Source organism: Homalodisca vitripennis, chromosome X (genome assembly GCF_021130785.1).
Source record: "Homalodisca vitripennis isolate AUS2020 chromosome X, UT_GWSS_2.1, whole genome shotgun sequence".
NCBI classification, from domain to species: domain Eukaryota; kingdom Metazoa; phylum Arthropoda; class Insecta; order Hemiptera; family Cicadellidae; genus Homalodisca; species Homalodisca vitripennis.
This window is the reverse complement of record NC_060215.1, coordinates 29,640,828-29,657,090: the sequence shown is the minus strand read 5'-3', so window position 1 is coordinate 29,657,090 and position 16,263 is coordinate 29,640,828. Positions and strand designations below refer to the sequence as shown.

Here is a 16,263-nt window from a genome sequence, read left to right as displayed (position 1 = left end):
TAACGTCAAAACCATGTCAAAGGGTTAATTTGAGGGAAGAAATACAACAGGTGTGTTGGTACGTCAGGTGTTTTTGTTTGTTTGTGATACCTTGGTTTTACTTTTACAGTTTGCTCATCACAGCTCTTGGACACATAAAACTCACCGACTTTGGGCTTAGCAAGATGGGTCTCATGTCTTGTAAGTTGTGTTGCATACTGATTTTTAACTTTCATTACGTAAAATATTTTTAAAAGCTAAAAATTAAGTGAAAGGCATGTTTAAAAAATTAATCATGGTACAGTTTTGTTATGAATAGTACTGGTAACACAGTGTTGTGGACAAATGATGTTTCCATTTGTACTAATGTGCATAAATACACAAAACTACCTTTCATTTAGTTAACATCATTTTGAGATTGTTGTTATATCAAACAACGGAAAAATAGCTGTAAAATTAGACTGGTTTTACTGATAATGTCCTTATTGACCATGGATGTTACATATGGCATCACCTATTAATATAGATTTTAAGAAAGTTAAAGTGCCACGAACTAATATAGTGCTAAAAATACTCATTTATCGATCGAGATCGTAACAGATCTTATTCGTCATTTGATAAATTCCAATCAAATTGAAACAATACCATTCTTAGTAGTGAAATCATGTCTTCTAACTTGTTAATTTGTATTAAAATAGTAAAAATATATTATAAAACGGCTGTTTCTCTTTGAAAATTGGATATAGGTAATTCAATTGTGCTGGTTGTGAAAACTATAATTCAGAAACCAGTTGTACACATGCATTAAGGAATTTTATTTTTTAAATATTTTGAATTACTTGATAATAGCTGCCAAGAGCAATTCTTCTTGAGATCATTACTTAAAATATTTCCAGCCAATTAAACAATATCTTTGTTTGGAACTAAGAACCTCAAGTTTTTGATTTTACCCTGAAGTACTTACTTTAAATACTTAAACTAAGTATTAAGTATCATATACCCTTAAATGATTACTTTAAACTAAGATATATTACTAGTTTTCTTGTTTAATTCATAGAAGTTGTGTTATTAAAATTCCACCATGTAGATTATTTCAGTAGCGAAATTTCAGTCCAATCAGACAATATTTTCTGGTTAGGTCAAAGTGCTCTCATATACCCGAAACCCCATAATAATGACTTCGAACTAATACACTTCTGTACTGTACTTAGCCTGCATGTTATTAATGGCCTGTCTTAAGAGTTTTCACTGGAAAAATTTCAGCATCGTTGAACAACATTAGACTGAAACTTTTTAAGGTGGAACACTTTCATGGAAGGGCATATATAAATATCGGTTATGTAGCTTAAGTAACGTCTAAAAGCCTATTTGTTCAAAGTCACTATTTCTGGTTTTCAAGGCTAAAATTTAAAATTTCATGTCTCACAGTTCTGACAAAACATATTATCTGACTGGTCAGAACCACATGTGATAGTACAAAACTGTTATGGCTTAGGTAATAATAGTAGTGTCGTCGTTTCATAATCTCGGGCTAAACAGAATTTGAAGTTGTTCACTGCAACAGGACATATTTTCTGATTGGAAAGAAGTTTTATAGGTACCATAATAGTCTCGTGTAGGACCGATCTTGTCAGGTACAGGAATTGATTAAAAAGAAGTTTAAATATAAAACACTTAAGTGTACACCACTGTTTCATACAACTATAACTAATAAGTTATAGCGAGTTATACTAAATGTAAAACCATTGTTATAAGTGTAAATAACGTGAGTAATTACATTCATAAATGATTGTTATGTGACCGTGAATACTTGTGCAAAGTGCTTGCTTTATCTGTCAAATGTGCCATTTTGTGTAATAATATTCTACACGCCTCTGTACAGCCATTTGTAAATGCACAAGATACTTATTCGTATTCCTGACTTGTTCGTGGCATACACTTCTGTGCTTTAATTTATGTTTGCAAACATGTGTTAAGAGTTAATGTTCTGGAAAAATTACCTTGTTATTTTAACTGTTTCAACACAAAACTTTATGTAGTTCTGCTCGTGTTGGTTTCTAAGATTAATTCGTGTGCGTTAAGAATGTAACGTCATACTCAAATTGTATTATTACTGTCCCTTGGTTTAGAAAAACCCTTTGATAGTCTATACAGCATTCCTATTACGTAAACTTGTTGGAACGTTCAAGTAGAAGTAAGAAAAATTATAGTTTACGTTATCCGTTTAAAGTTATCAGTTTTAATTTTTGCGGGTTTTATGAGTGTTTTTATAATTTCAGTGGCCACTAACTTGTATGAGGTCTATGTGGATAGAGATACCCGTCAGTTTTCAGACAAGCAAGTATTTGGGACCCCGGAATATATAGCTCCAGAAGTTATTCTAAGGTATGTAACATTTTCAATTATTTTTAACCCCTTTGATTCATCATTATTTTTAACTGCATAAGAAAGAAAAAGAATGCTCCATCATTGCAATTATTTTAGCTTAAATAATTCTAATGATTATTTAACTTCAGTATAATTTGAGCTTTCGTTTATTTTAGTGTACTGACGAATACTGATGTTAACCCTTCGCACGCCACTAATAAATCTATTAACTTTCCTACAACTCCAAGGCAAGTAAAACATTTTATTTCTTTAAATTCAAAGCTAATTTTTGTTGTAGCTAAATTATAAAAGGTAAAAGCAAAAAAGTATAAAACAGGGCATTTTACTTACAATTAGCAATTAGCAAATTACAAACCGAAATGTTTTACATTTTACTAAACAAGATAAATATTTCAAACTAATTACAAAACTACCACGATGAGGAATAATAATGAGATACATAGTAAATGCGCACTCATGACAACCAAGAAAGCAGTAATACACGCCACGGATATGTTTGGTTATGGCTCTGTAGGAGACACAGAACTGACAACAGGTGGTAGGAGTTACACAAGGGCACTCGCCTCCCCCTGCCGCAGAGTGAAGGTCGTTTATAAATACCTCTTTGGTAACCGCGATTAGCACAGAGCGTACACCTGGCATTTCGAAGGCCTTTTGTGAACTAAAAAAAAACCTCTCCAAGAGACATAATTTATAATATCGGATAAAACTGTATTTAGCGTTTTGGTCAAAATCTACCATTCCAGTATATCCGTCTATGGCGTGGGAAGGGTTAAGATTATCTTGCCTTATGTGGGTCATGGAGTACTGTGAGAGTGCTTGTGTCTTGGATGATTAACAGTTTACGATACATTTTTGCATTTGTATATAAAGGAAACAGTCATTGATAATGTATTTTCTATATTCATATCTCAGTTGTAAGCACTGTATGGTAAGGAACTGTGAATAACATTAAGTATCAGTCTCGCTGTAGATAAATTATGTAATTATGTATGGAGTTCCACACATACCTACATTGGGCTCTCTTTTATTGAAACAGAAGAACTCAGAAATCTTGTCTTATATGCAAATAGTATAACTTTAATTTAACATAACTAATTAGATTAATTGTTAAAAAGGCAACTAGAACATCACTTGAATGTTTAGAAACATGGTTAACCCTGGAGCTACCACTCGTTAAAATTCCGGTCGGTACCATTGGTACCAACTCTGTCTTTTCTAAAATTCCATCAGTACTGTATGGTAACGACTCATGTTTTTATTATTTATTGGAACATAAGCCGGAATTTTCATATGAAAGTTTGTATAGTAACTCTCAGATACATAATTTATAGCCTTCTGGTATCCAAGTTCTTATTCAACTGTGTGTAACCTGATTTTGTGTTTACGAGTTCCATATTTGGTCTGTGATGCCACATACTCTGAGGTGGAGTCAAGTGTTGAGGTTATTATACAGAGATAGTCTGAAGTGGTTCTAACATTCACACCACAAACCTTTTATAATTTTAGATACAGTTCTTTAGTCAGTGTCTAAGCCTACAGTTTTGAGACGATAGTGTGCAGTTGTATTTGTATAAGAGTGTACTATCTTTTCCACATCATTAGATTCACAGGAGGTAATAAAGGTAATTTCTATTTGTTGCTGGGCCTGTAAGTGAGCTAAGTGTGTTTGATAATACGATCTCAGAACTTTTTTGGACTCTTGTGTCTTTGATAATTCTATTGCTAAGGTGCTGTCAGTCAGTAGAAAGATTGATGTGGTGTAGCAATGATGGAATTTCTTTGTTTTCGAATTGGTATACGCTTGGCAATGACATGACTGATGATTGGAGCTTTCCAATCATCTGTCATGTCATTGCCATCAAGACAGTTTGTCATTGTTCACAGGCAAGGCTATGGAAAACCAGTTGACTGGTGGTCCATGGGAATAATATTGTACGAGTTTTTGATCGGTTGCGTCCCATTTTTCGGTGAAAACACCAGAAGAACTTTTTGCTCATACAGTTAACGGTGAGTATTCGTAGTAAAACAGTAAACTATTTGGTTTATGTAATGTGGTAGAGTTAGAAGGAGATATGAACTAGAGTAATCCTGTGACATGTCGCTTTGGTGGTCCATGGGAATAATATTGTACGAGTTTTTGATCGGTTGCATCCCATTTTTCGGTGAAACACCAGAAGAACATTTTGCTCATATAGTTAATGTTGAGTATTCGTAGTAAAACAGTAAACTATTTGGTTTATGTCTGTGTGGTAGAGTTAGAAGGAGATATGAACTAGAGTAATCCTGTGACATGTCGCTTTGGTGGTCCATGGGAATAATATTGTAAATTATTTGGTTTATGTCTGTGTGGTAGAGTTAGAAGGAGATATGAACTAGAGTAATCCTGTGACATGCCGCTTTGGTGGTCCATGGGAATAATATTGTACGAGTTTTTGATCGGTTGCGTCCCATTTTTCGGTGAAACACCAGAAGTACTTTTTGCTCATACAGTTAACGGTGAGTATTCGTTGTAAAACAGTAAATTATTTGGTTTATGTCCGTGTGGTAGAGTTAGAAGGAGATATGAACTAGAGTAATCCTGTGACATGTCGCTTTGGTGGTCCATGGGAATAATATTGTACGAGTTTTTGATCGGTTGCATCCCATTTTTCGGTGTGAAACACCAGAAGAACATTTTGCTCATATAGTTAATGTTGAGTATTCGTAGTAAAACAGTAAACTATTTGGTTTATGTCTGTGTGGTAGAGTTAGAAGGAGATATGAACTAGAGTAATCCTGTGACATGTCGCTTTGGTGGTCCATGGGAATAATATTGTAAATTATTTGGTTTATGTCTGTGTGGTAGAGTTAGAAGGAGATATGAACTAGAGTAATCCTGTGACATGCCGCTTTGGTGGTCCATGGGAATAATATTGTACGAGTTTTTGATCGGTTGCGTCCCATTTTTCGGTGAAACACCAGAAGTACTTTTTGCTCATACAGTTAACGGTGAGTATTCGTTGTAAAACAGTAAATTATTTGGTTTATGTCCGTGTGGTAGAGTTAGAAGGAGATATGAACTAGAGTAATCCTGTGACATGCCGCTTTGTTTACTCATGTCACTGCCGTAACTGTCATTATATAATGAATTTCACTCAATCTTAATTGTCGTCAGTATTTGCAAAATAAAACAACTAGAAAGAGAAGAAGAGAACTTATGTGTAATGTTTTGTCTACAATGTTCTTTTCTCGTAGGAACTGAACAGGTCTAGCCACAGATTCTTCTGAATTCCTCTTTTAATTATTTTTTAATTTGATGTGCATACTTTTCAATTATGTATGAAAGCTCAAACAAATGCTTCCCATTGCTTAAGTATGATTTGATCCAATACAAAATTGACTCAAAAGAGTGCTTTAAACATGTATTTATAAGTATGAACGAGGAGAACACCTGGAGGTACCCGGAAGCAGTAGCATAGGCGAAGCTTTTTACGGTATGCAATTCTTCCTCTTGTCAAGCGTAGTATAAATCATTATGAATGGATTTGTAGTGAAGTCGTGTTTGTTGCCTGGATAGGTTGATCAGTTACAGTAAGTCTTTTGTGAAAGTAGTTAAGGTTTCTCTTCAGTTTTTCATGAGAAGGGTTGATTTGGTTCATTACTCTTTTCTAAATCATTAAGACTCTAAGTTTCAGGTGTTTCTTCATAAAAACAATAGGAAAGTGCAGGAAGTATGTACGGATGAGTAAGGGATGAGGGAGTTGTATGGTATTTACTAAAACTGGTGTATTTATATGAGTAATTAGGAGAAGCATTGTTAAGTGGATAATTTTTAAACACACATTTTTAATGTTCCTTTTTATTCCCATTTCATTCAATGTACCTTCATTGTCACTTGCTATTCTCATTTGTGATGTTGATTTCCAAACTCAATTGATTTAATGGATTTTTTTTACATTTCTGTCATTTTGAGAAGTTCATCTCTCGGCCAAATAAGTAGTTAAATTTATATTTCTCTATTTGCAGCACTTAGTCAACATTGTTCATTATTTTTATCCCGGTGTGAATGTCACTGTAGCTGCTATAGTGTATCCTATCAGTGTATTAAAATACTAGTGCATTTGGTGGAGACAAAGCTCAAAATATAAGAACGAGTTTGTATTCTGTTGATACAAGAGACCTACTTGAGACGAGACTGATCAATTCTTTTTGTATATTTTTAATCTTTTTGTATATTTTTATTCTTTTTGTATATTTTTATTATTTTTGTATATTTTTATTCTTTTTGTATATTTTTATTCTTTTTGTATATTTTTATTCTTTTTGTATATTTTTATTCTTTTTGTATATTTTTATTCTTTTTGTATATTTTTATTCTTTTTGTATATTTTTATTCTTTTTGTATATTTTTATTCTTTTTGTATATTTTTATTCTTTTTGTATATTTTTATTCTTTTTACATATTTTTATTCTTTTTAAATATTTTTACTCTTTTTGGTCAAATAGGTAAAGTGACGTACATGGTTAGCAAGAACCGAGTGGTAACGCAAAACATAGTCGGCTACTATGCATGGCCTGGCGAGCCGAGAGGACAACCACCTAAAACTAAATCCGAACTGAGCAAGAGATACGTTTTGCAAAGGGTTAATATTCATTTTAACTATTTGCTTTTCCAATAAAATTATTAGGTACTGGTTCTTCTATGTGTTATTCATGTTTATCCGAAGTATGGAAGATCTTATGGACTTGACACTGAATGTTTTAGATGACATCGAGTGGCCTTCAGAAGACGACTGGCCCATTCAGCCTGAGGCTAAGGATATAATTACAGCCTTACTCCATCAAAACGCCAGGGATCGGCTGGGCACAGGAGGCCCACATGAGGTCAAAGAACATCCTTATTTCCATGGAGTCAACTGGAATTCCCTTCTGAGGCAGAAAGCTGAATTTGTACCGCAGCTAGACAATGAAGAAGACACTAGCTATTTTGACAGTAAGTCATTTTTGTTTATAATTATTGTAAAACATTTTATTTGTGAAAGAATCATACATGGTCAGGTAGTTTTTGAGGTGGTGCTCAAAGTTTACATAAGGGGAAGTGGCATTACTTGTTTAAAGGGGGTTTACCTTATACATCGTTCTTAAAATAAAAAAAGTTCGGTTAATTACATTGTATCTATTATACCTATTTATTCTATATCGAGATCTAATATAGCTAGGCCTATTTCCATTAATGGAATCTTAAGTAGAATAAACTGGCAGTGGTACAATGTGAAACTAATTAAAAACAGTCTGTAGGAAAGCAGCCTACAAGCAGGTTTTTTGTAACGTTTACAAACAGAAAAATATTCAGTTGATCGTGAGATAATGTTGTGTTACACTAACAATACTGTAAATTAAAACATATTAATCAGAAAATAAAGCTGTAGTGTATTCTACATTCCAACATCAATCCAATAATAGAATTTGCAAAAAAATTATAAAAAAAAACTTATAAACTTAATACAAAAACCAAAAATAGGGCTTTAAAGGATCCATGCAATTTTACATTAGCTTCCACAATAAACTTAAAAAGGAAATAAAAGCAGTTACATTCAGTTACTATAGTAAAAAGGTTGAAAATAATAGTGGTAATAGTAAGGCGACACGAAAGATGATGAGTGAAATAACAGGACAGAGTAAATGTGCAAATTTGTTCTGCCTGCATTTAAATAATAAAATAATTACAGATCCTCAAGTAATCATTGATGATGCTAATACATATTTTATTTTTTGTTTAGTAGACAAAGTTGTTTACACACAACCAAAGCCATCAAATTTAATAATTTTAAATGCAAAAATGTTTTAAACTTAAAAAAAAAGTTGAATTATGATAGGTCTAGTTTTAAAGTAGGATGTCCTTCGAGCAGTGAACTTATTACAAAAGGAAAAATCACCTGGAATCAATGGATTATCCTGTATTTTACTTAAAAGAATCTGTCACTGTATAATTGATGTTTTAACTTCTATTATAAATCTTAAGTTTTACCACTGGCGTCTTCCCAACAAAATTAAAGTGTGCTGTTGTTGTATCGGTACATAAAAGGGGGTCAAAATTGTTTTTCAATCAATTTAGGTTTGTATATTTTACCTCAAGATTTGCAAAAGTAATCGAGAAAATAATGAGAGAAAAACTTGTGGAATTTCTGAACAAGACCAATTTTTATAGTAAGAATCAATTTGGATTTAGAAACAGACCGAGTGTAGAAACAGCGTTGTAAAGTTGTATTGGCTTAGTTATTAAAAGAATAAATAATTGTAAAATTGTTAGTGCTCTCTTTTTGGTTATAAATAAGGCGTTTGAGATAATGAATCATTGTATTCTTCTAGAAAAGTTATATGCTTGCAGTATATGTGGAATACTATATGAATGTTTTAAAAGCTACATAGCAGATAGGCAGAAACTGTTAGAATAGATAAAGTTTTAAGTAATACGGGTATAATAATAATGTACGGGGTGCCTCAGCGGCTTTTATGGGACCAATTATTTTTATAATTTACATAGATGATCTGTCAAGGGAAAGTAACAGCGTTCACTGATGACACTGCACTTTGCATTGATACAATGATACACTTGGGTGATACAATGGAGGATGTTCAAAACAACATGAACGCTGATTTAACCCTTAAAGCGCTAATTTAAATTACTGTCAAACGCTAAGACATAAAAAAATATTTTTTAAAAAAATTTCCCATTGCTAATTTTTGTTTCATATTCCTTGGTATTACCTTTATAAGAAAAAAATAATAAACATGTAATATTACATATTTTTGAGAATTTTATACGCATGAAAACATTTGAAATTTTGAATAAACTGCATTGCAGGATAATGTACATAGGAACACTATTTGACAGATTACATTACATTTATACAGGTTATTTATAATTAGTAAATTGTAACTGAAGTTTCTGTATAATTAGTACATAAAAATAAATAAGTTCAGTATAAGATTTTGAAATGTAATAATATGAAATTCAACACAAACTTATTTATCGATAGCCCACAAGGGAAATGAAACAAATATTGTACTTATAAACCTTATTTATTTAGAATAAATAAACTGGACTTGTATGGTGAAACTGGTATAAAATACAAAACAAATAATTAAAAAAAAATATTACACATAATATACCAAAAATGCGCTCAAACTACGTTGTTCGTAGTAAAAATGATAAAAGTTGGAAAATCAGTTCACGTAAAAATAAACTAAAACACTATTAGAATAACAACGGACTGATTCAAAACACTTTGTTTAACAATATAACCAACATACGACCAACACACACATAGTTAAACAGCTGAATGAAATGAACGCGTCTGTAGGCGTATGCCGCGTCACAGGCCATACAAAAAATGGCGGCGATTGCTTTCAACCCGAGTAGATACCGTCACAACGTCCACCAACGGTGACAAACCGTTTTGTCTAGTCCCGACAGTCGAAAGGAAAATCGACCTGCTCTCTTACGGAAGTTTTAACTAATTCTTCGCCATTTCAAAAGTAAAGCTTTTGCGTTTGTAGACGTTATCCGCGTTTAAAGCATCGGCAGTTCCGCGTCTATAGGCCTTAGCCGCGTTGGAAGGGTTAATATCTATCAAATTGTGGTTTTCTAAAAATAATCTTGTACTGAGCTCAGAAAAAAATAACTTCATGTTTTTCTCTCTTAGGAGAGTTATAGTTGTAAAGAATAGACTAGTCTATATTGCTTCAACTGTTAATGAATAAATGGAGAATGTTTGAAATATTCAAAGATATATGAAAGAGATCAAATTAAATATTAGTGTGGACAGCCAATTAAATTTGAAAAACCACATATCATGTATTAAAACAAAGTGTATTCAGAGTGTTTGATTATTTTATTTCCTACAAAGTATTTGTTATTAACAGAGGCTGTGCTCTTTGTACTTTGCATTACTGTAAAGTAGGCTTGAGTATGCAGTTGTATATTCAGAGAGTGAATATTATACATCACTGAATCCCTTGATTATAATTCAAAAACATTTTACTAGATTAATACTAAGGAAACGTATTAGTGCACCCTCATACACATTTTAAAACATTTTCCTTTTAAAAATTTGTACATTTACAAAGTGTTAAAGGTTTTTTTTTCTCCAGAAGTGGTAACTTTTTAAACTTTGTTTTCAAACAAAAATTAAGAATAACAAAAAAAATACATTTTTAAAACAGGTAAACACTGGCTATTTCATGATGAAAATATTGAAATCATTTTTGTATTACCAAAATGATGTTTGTTTTGTGGTCTGTTGTCACGTTGTTGATAGTAAGTGTTTAGTGATAATGATAAGGCTGTATAAAGGTCCATGCAGGCACACCTCTCCATCATTTTCAGTTCAGTTGTTGCCGGAAAGTAAGATGTTTGTTTTGTGGTCTGTTGTCGCGTTGTTGATAGTAAGTGTTTAGTGATAATGATAAGGCTGTTTAAAGGTCCATGCAGGCACACCTCTCCATCATTTTCAGTTCAGTTGTTGCGGGAAAGTAAGATGTTTGTTTTGTGGTATGTTGTCGCGTTGTAGATAGTAAGTGTTTAATGATAATGATAAGGCTGTGTAAATGTCCATGCAGGCACACCTTTCCATCATTTTCAGTTCAGTTGTTGCAGGAAAGTAAGATGTTTGTTTGTGGTCTGTTGTCGCGTTGTAGATAGTAAGTGTTTAGTGACAATGATAAGGCTGTATAAAGGTCCATGCAAGCACACCTCCATCATTTTCAGTTCAGTTGTTGCGGGAAAGTAAGATGTTTGTTTTGTGGTCTGTTGTCGCGTTGTAGATAGAAAGTGTTTAGTGATAATGATAAGGCTGTTTAAAGGTCCATGCAGGCACACCTCTCCATCATTTTCAGTTCAGTTGTTGCGGGAAAGTAAGATGTTTGTTTTGTGGTCTGTTGTCACATTGTAGATAGTAAGTGTTTAGTGACAATGATAAGGCTGTATAAAGGTCCATGCAGGCACACCTCTCCATCATTTTCAGTTCAGTTGTTGCGGGAAAGTAAGATGTTTGTTTTGTGGTCTGTTGTCGCGTTGTAGACAGTAAGTGTTTAGTGACAATGATAAGGCTGTATAAAGGTCCATGCAAGCACACCTCCATCATTTTCAGTTCAGTTGTTGCGGGAAAGTAAGATGTTTGTTTTGTGGTCTGTTGTCGCGTTGTAGATAGTAAGTGTTTAGTGACAATGATAAGGCTGTATAAAGGTCCATGCAGGCACACCTCTCCATCATTTTAAGTTCAGTTGTTGCGGGAAAGTAAGATGTTTGTTTTGTGGTCTGTTGTCGCGTTGTAGATAGTAAGTGTTTAGTGACAATGATAAGGCTGTATAAAGGTCCATGCAGGCACACCTTTCCATCATTTTCAGTTCAGTTGTTGCGGGAAAGTAAGATGTTTGTTTTGTGGTCTGTTGTCGCGTTGTTGATAGTAAGTGTTTAGTGATAATGATAAGGCTGTATAAAGGTCCATGCAGGCATACCTTTCCATCATCTTCAGTTCAGTTGTTGCGGGAAAGTAAGATGTTTGTTTTGTGGTCTGTTGTCGCGTTGTTGATAGTAAGTGTTTAGTGACAATGATAAGGCTGTATAAAGGTCCATGCAGGCACACCTCTCCATCATTTTAAGTTCAGTTGTTGCGGGAAAGTAAGATGTTTGTTTTGTGGTCTGTTGTCGCGTTGTTGATAGTAAGTGTTTAGTGATAATGATAAGGCTGTATAAAGGTCCATGCAGGCACACCTTTCCATCATTTTCAGTTCAGTTGTTGCGGGAAAGTAAGATGTTTGTTTTGTGGTCTGTTGTCGCGTTGTTGATAGTAAGTGTTTAGTGATAATGATAAGGCTGTATAAAGGTCCATGCAGGCATACCTTTCCATCATCTTCAGTTCAGTTGTTGCGGGAAAGTAAGATGTTTGTTTTAAACTAAGCTCCGCTAAGGACTTTTCTGTAATATATTTTGTTATAATAGAACCCCGAAACAGGTTGTACACTTTAGGAGCCCTTATTTTGTTTTCTCCTTGTTTTATACGTATAACGTTAACGTGCATTCGTAAACACAACAAAACGTTTACAATCAGGGCAAACGGTAACGTTAAAATGAGTTTACAACCTGTATTCACTACATACAGAAATAGAATCAGCTGATTACTAGGAACAACTGATTGAATACCATCATATGGCCTGAATACCGTCAATTGGGTCTGAAAGAAATAAATAAAAGAACAACTGCGTTCTAGTGGGAACGACGAAAACTACTTGAAACCTTTTCTTACTTATTCTTCTAGATCGCATTCGTATTCAAGCGAGAGATCATTCATCACAAAACATTATTGTGAAAACTGTGTAGCGTCATAGCGCTTCTTGCACGGCTATCGGGATTACTGCAGGCGGCATGAAGGGTGCTCCTGAATTTGTTGTGAGATTACTAGTCACAGGGTTAAGGGTATGAGTGACGATAATTGAGCCCGACATTAAACTGCTTGGATTGTATTTCAGCACGGCTGGACCGTTACAACCACGATATTGGAGAGGATACTGATGACCCAGAGGAAAGTATTCTGTTCGGCTCCTTCTCCTCGTTTTCACCTCAATTCAAGAAGGTCCAGTCTCGTTTGAGCAGCAGCACTGAGGAACACGAGTATAGTTGTAGCTGCAGAAAGTTTACCTTCCGTTGTGACTCGGACACAAGCGAGTCGACGACTTCATCCACTCCCTTTACAGGTAAGCTATTGGCTACGGCCTTGGAAAGTTTAATAATTGGAGTTTTTCATTCAATTTATTTCCTGTTACCGAATTCAAGACAAATAATTACAAATTAACCTTAATTTATAACAGCTGGTATAATAGTGTTGTGCACACAAACCTTTTAAACTTTTTCTTAAAACCCATGTTTTCAAAAATGTAAGGCAATGTGATTTCTATAACTAAAAAGTCACATGCTTATTATGCTAGCAAACTTTTTCTTTTGTTTAAATTACAGATACATCTGTGTAAAGCATCTGCTTTATTTCATAAAGAGAATGTGTGAAATATGTAAAATATATCCCTACAGAAAAGACATTGAGTTCTCTATTTGTCATGAATTCTATTTTAATTTATTTTTGTGTATATATTGTATATTTTGTTTGTTTTGGGGCAGTCCAAAACAAACAAAAAATAAATTGAACTGTCACATTTATATGTAATCTTAATCAAAAAAATGTTTCTTTTGAAAATAAGTTGTATACAGCTTTGGATGGTATCTTATTGTCTTTATCAAGTGATAAGAAAAAGTGATAAATAAGTAAGTGACTGCATGTAATAAATTCCTCGTTTATCTCTGAAACATTCCAGATAATTCAAGATTTCAAAAATTAAAAATCAGTTAAAAACATATTTTTGGAAATGAATGGTGATGGAAATCTTTAGATTAGTAGAGAAATAAAAATTTCAATAGATCTGTTGGCATCAGAAATGTTAACTATTTTGTAAAAATAACCTTCCTAGAATTTAGTATGAGATCAAAAATATTTTGGAAATCATGTCTTTGTCTATAGTAGTAAGGTAGAAAATTTCAGCTTAGTCAGTTAAGCCATTCTAGAGAGATAAAATATTTAGTAATAAAAAATAACCAATGAATAATCATGTGAAAGTTTATTTTTGCTCATACATTCAATCATGCGAAAGTTTATTTTGGTTCATATAAACGTCTTGAACTATATCTTTTTATATACACCTGTTTACTGGTTAGTGGTGTGTCAAAGCAGAATCTTCAATCGACAGAATCTTGAAAATAAATTCGGAACTTATTATAGATTGATGAGGTTCACCGTGTCATTTGGCAGAATCGCATTTATGTTCCACCACTTCCAGATAAGTTTGTAGACATATTCATATGTTGCATTGTAAACTACAATTAGCGATCATATTTTACAATGGTTCGTGCCATTGACAATGGTGTTGTGAAAATGTTGGATTGTCTGTGTGAAGTATGTGGAAGTAGTTGATGCCACACGTTGCAGGGATAGAGCGGTTACCACAGGAGCAGTCATCAGGAGAAGAGCAGTTGACGGTGCTGGGAGCCGAGCAACCGAGTACCCCGGACTCGTCCCAGACCGAGAGTGATGACGTGTCACCCCAGGTGCAGCGGAAGCGACGGTTGCATACGCGGGAAGGTCTTCCTCGCTTCTCCATATCCACTGAGGATGATCAAACCAGGTATATTTCACCATGGTTAGAGATTTGATAGAAATACTCAAACAGCTTGAGTGTACAAACCATTTTATTGTTATTGGTGGTGTTTGTTCATAGTTTTCATTTGAATACTTGACAAATCACTGGTTTCAAATTTTTTGTTATAAATTTCACTACAGCCGGTTCATATGAGGTAATTTTTGAGCTTTTTCATAATTGATCAGGGTTATTTTCTGACATTATGTAGTGTCTTTTTTAAATATTATGGTGCCTATTGTTAGACTGGTGTGAGCTTGAAGTTATGTATCAATGCAAAATTGTTTGCACAAGTTATTTTATAGTCTCAGTAATTCTACATGTAAAATCCTGTCCAAACCAATTTTTAACCCTCCCAGTGGCAACTATTTTTTCTCTAAGTGGCGGGACTTTTTTCTCCTATTTTGTATTGTATCAATATATACATATTTTTTAGGTCAAACAATTATACAAATATGACATATTATATATCAAATTAAACTGCACAAAACACACAATGTAACAATGTTAAAATAATGTACTTACCTTGGTTTAGTTGAAAAGTAGATGAGTTGAAAAACCAAAATATTTTTTTGAAAATTTTAATTTTTATGTTTGGCTTCAATTATGAAATTAAAAAATAGCTAAAATCAACTATTCTTGATAGCAGTTTTGTTCTAAATATAATTTTAATTTGAAAAACACACAGTTTAAATTAACTAAAAAAAAAATACACTAACACTAATTACATAAAAACTATTATGTAAACCTCATCGCTTCCGGATGAGAAGTCCTCTAGGCTAACGTCGTCGGGGAAATTATCAGCTTCTAAATCACTAACACTTACATCACTTAATTCTTCATCTGCTACAAGTTCCCTAATATCACTAGAACGTAAAGCACTATCCATTTTAGTTGTTAGAAACAACAGAACGCGAACAGAACCAAACAAACAACGCTGTTGGCGGACTACGGCCACTGTCAACAAGCCGCGAGTGTTCTATCAACGCGACTCGCCAAAGGCGTTTAAAATCGACATACAGTAAACAAAACGTATAGCCAGTACAATATAATACTATATGAAATTAAAGTTTGGAATCTGTTCTTTCTATCCATACCACTTCAGTGTGGATACGTCGCGGAATGTTTTTATAAACCGCTTAACAAAAAAGGCTTACATAAATAGACGCTGCAGCATCTTTGCCACTGGTAATAGAAAATAAATAGACGCTGCAGCGTCTTTCACCACTCGGAGGGTTAAAAGTGTCCAGAATGCAAAAGTTTGACATCCTCCTTGAGGCATAGGGGTCTTATGAAAGTTTACTACAGGCATAATGGCATTTACTAGAGCTTTATTCAAACTCAAATTATTATTTACCCAGTCCTTGGAATTTAGAGCTTGTACTATCCATTTAACTTATTTCATTGTCCTCAGTATCACTATAGGATTAACTGAAACCCCATACTACATTGTATCAAAGTTCAGTAAATTAACCCTGTACTATATTGTATCAAAGTTCAGTAAATTTATTTTCAGCATTTCTATTCATATTAAGAACCATCTTATAAATTAATTAAAAACCTTAATATAATTTAAATTACAGGAGTATTGTGTTTATACTGTATAAGACTATTCATCATATAGATGTTTAATTTGTGCAGTTTTTGGCTACTCGACTTTGTTAATTGTCA

At 33.5% G+C, this 16,263-nt stretch overlaps 1 protein-coding gene across 1 annotated transcript in view; it reads left to right on the top strand.

Annotated features, from left to right (window-relative positions):
• LOC124368864 (microtubule-associated serine/threonine-protein kinase 3) overlaps positions 1-16,263 on the top strand; it is a 97,080-nt gene that overhangs the window by 51,407 nt on the left and 29,410 nt on the right. The window contains 7 exon segments of the mRNA XM_046826326.1: positions 110-180; positions 2,259-2,364; positions 4,255-4,342; positions 4,344-4,377; positions 7,115-7,342; positions 12,880-13,104; positions 14,385-14,580. Of these exon segments, the coding sequence (XP_046682282.1) occupies positions 110-180; positions 2,259-2,364; positions 4,255-4,342; positions 4,344-4,377; positions 7,115-7,342; positions 12,880-13,104; positions 14,385-14,580 (948 nt within the window).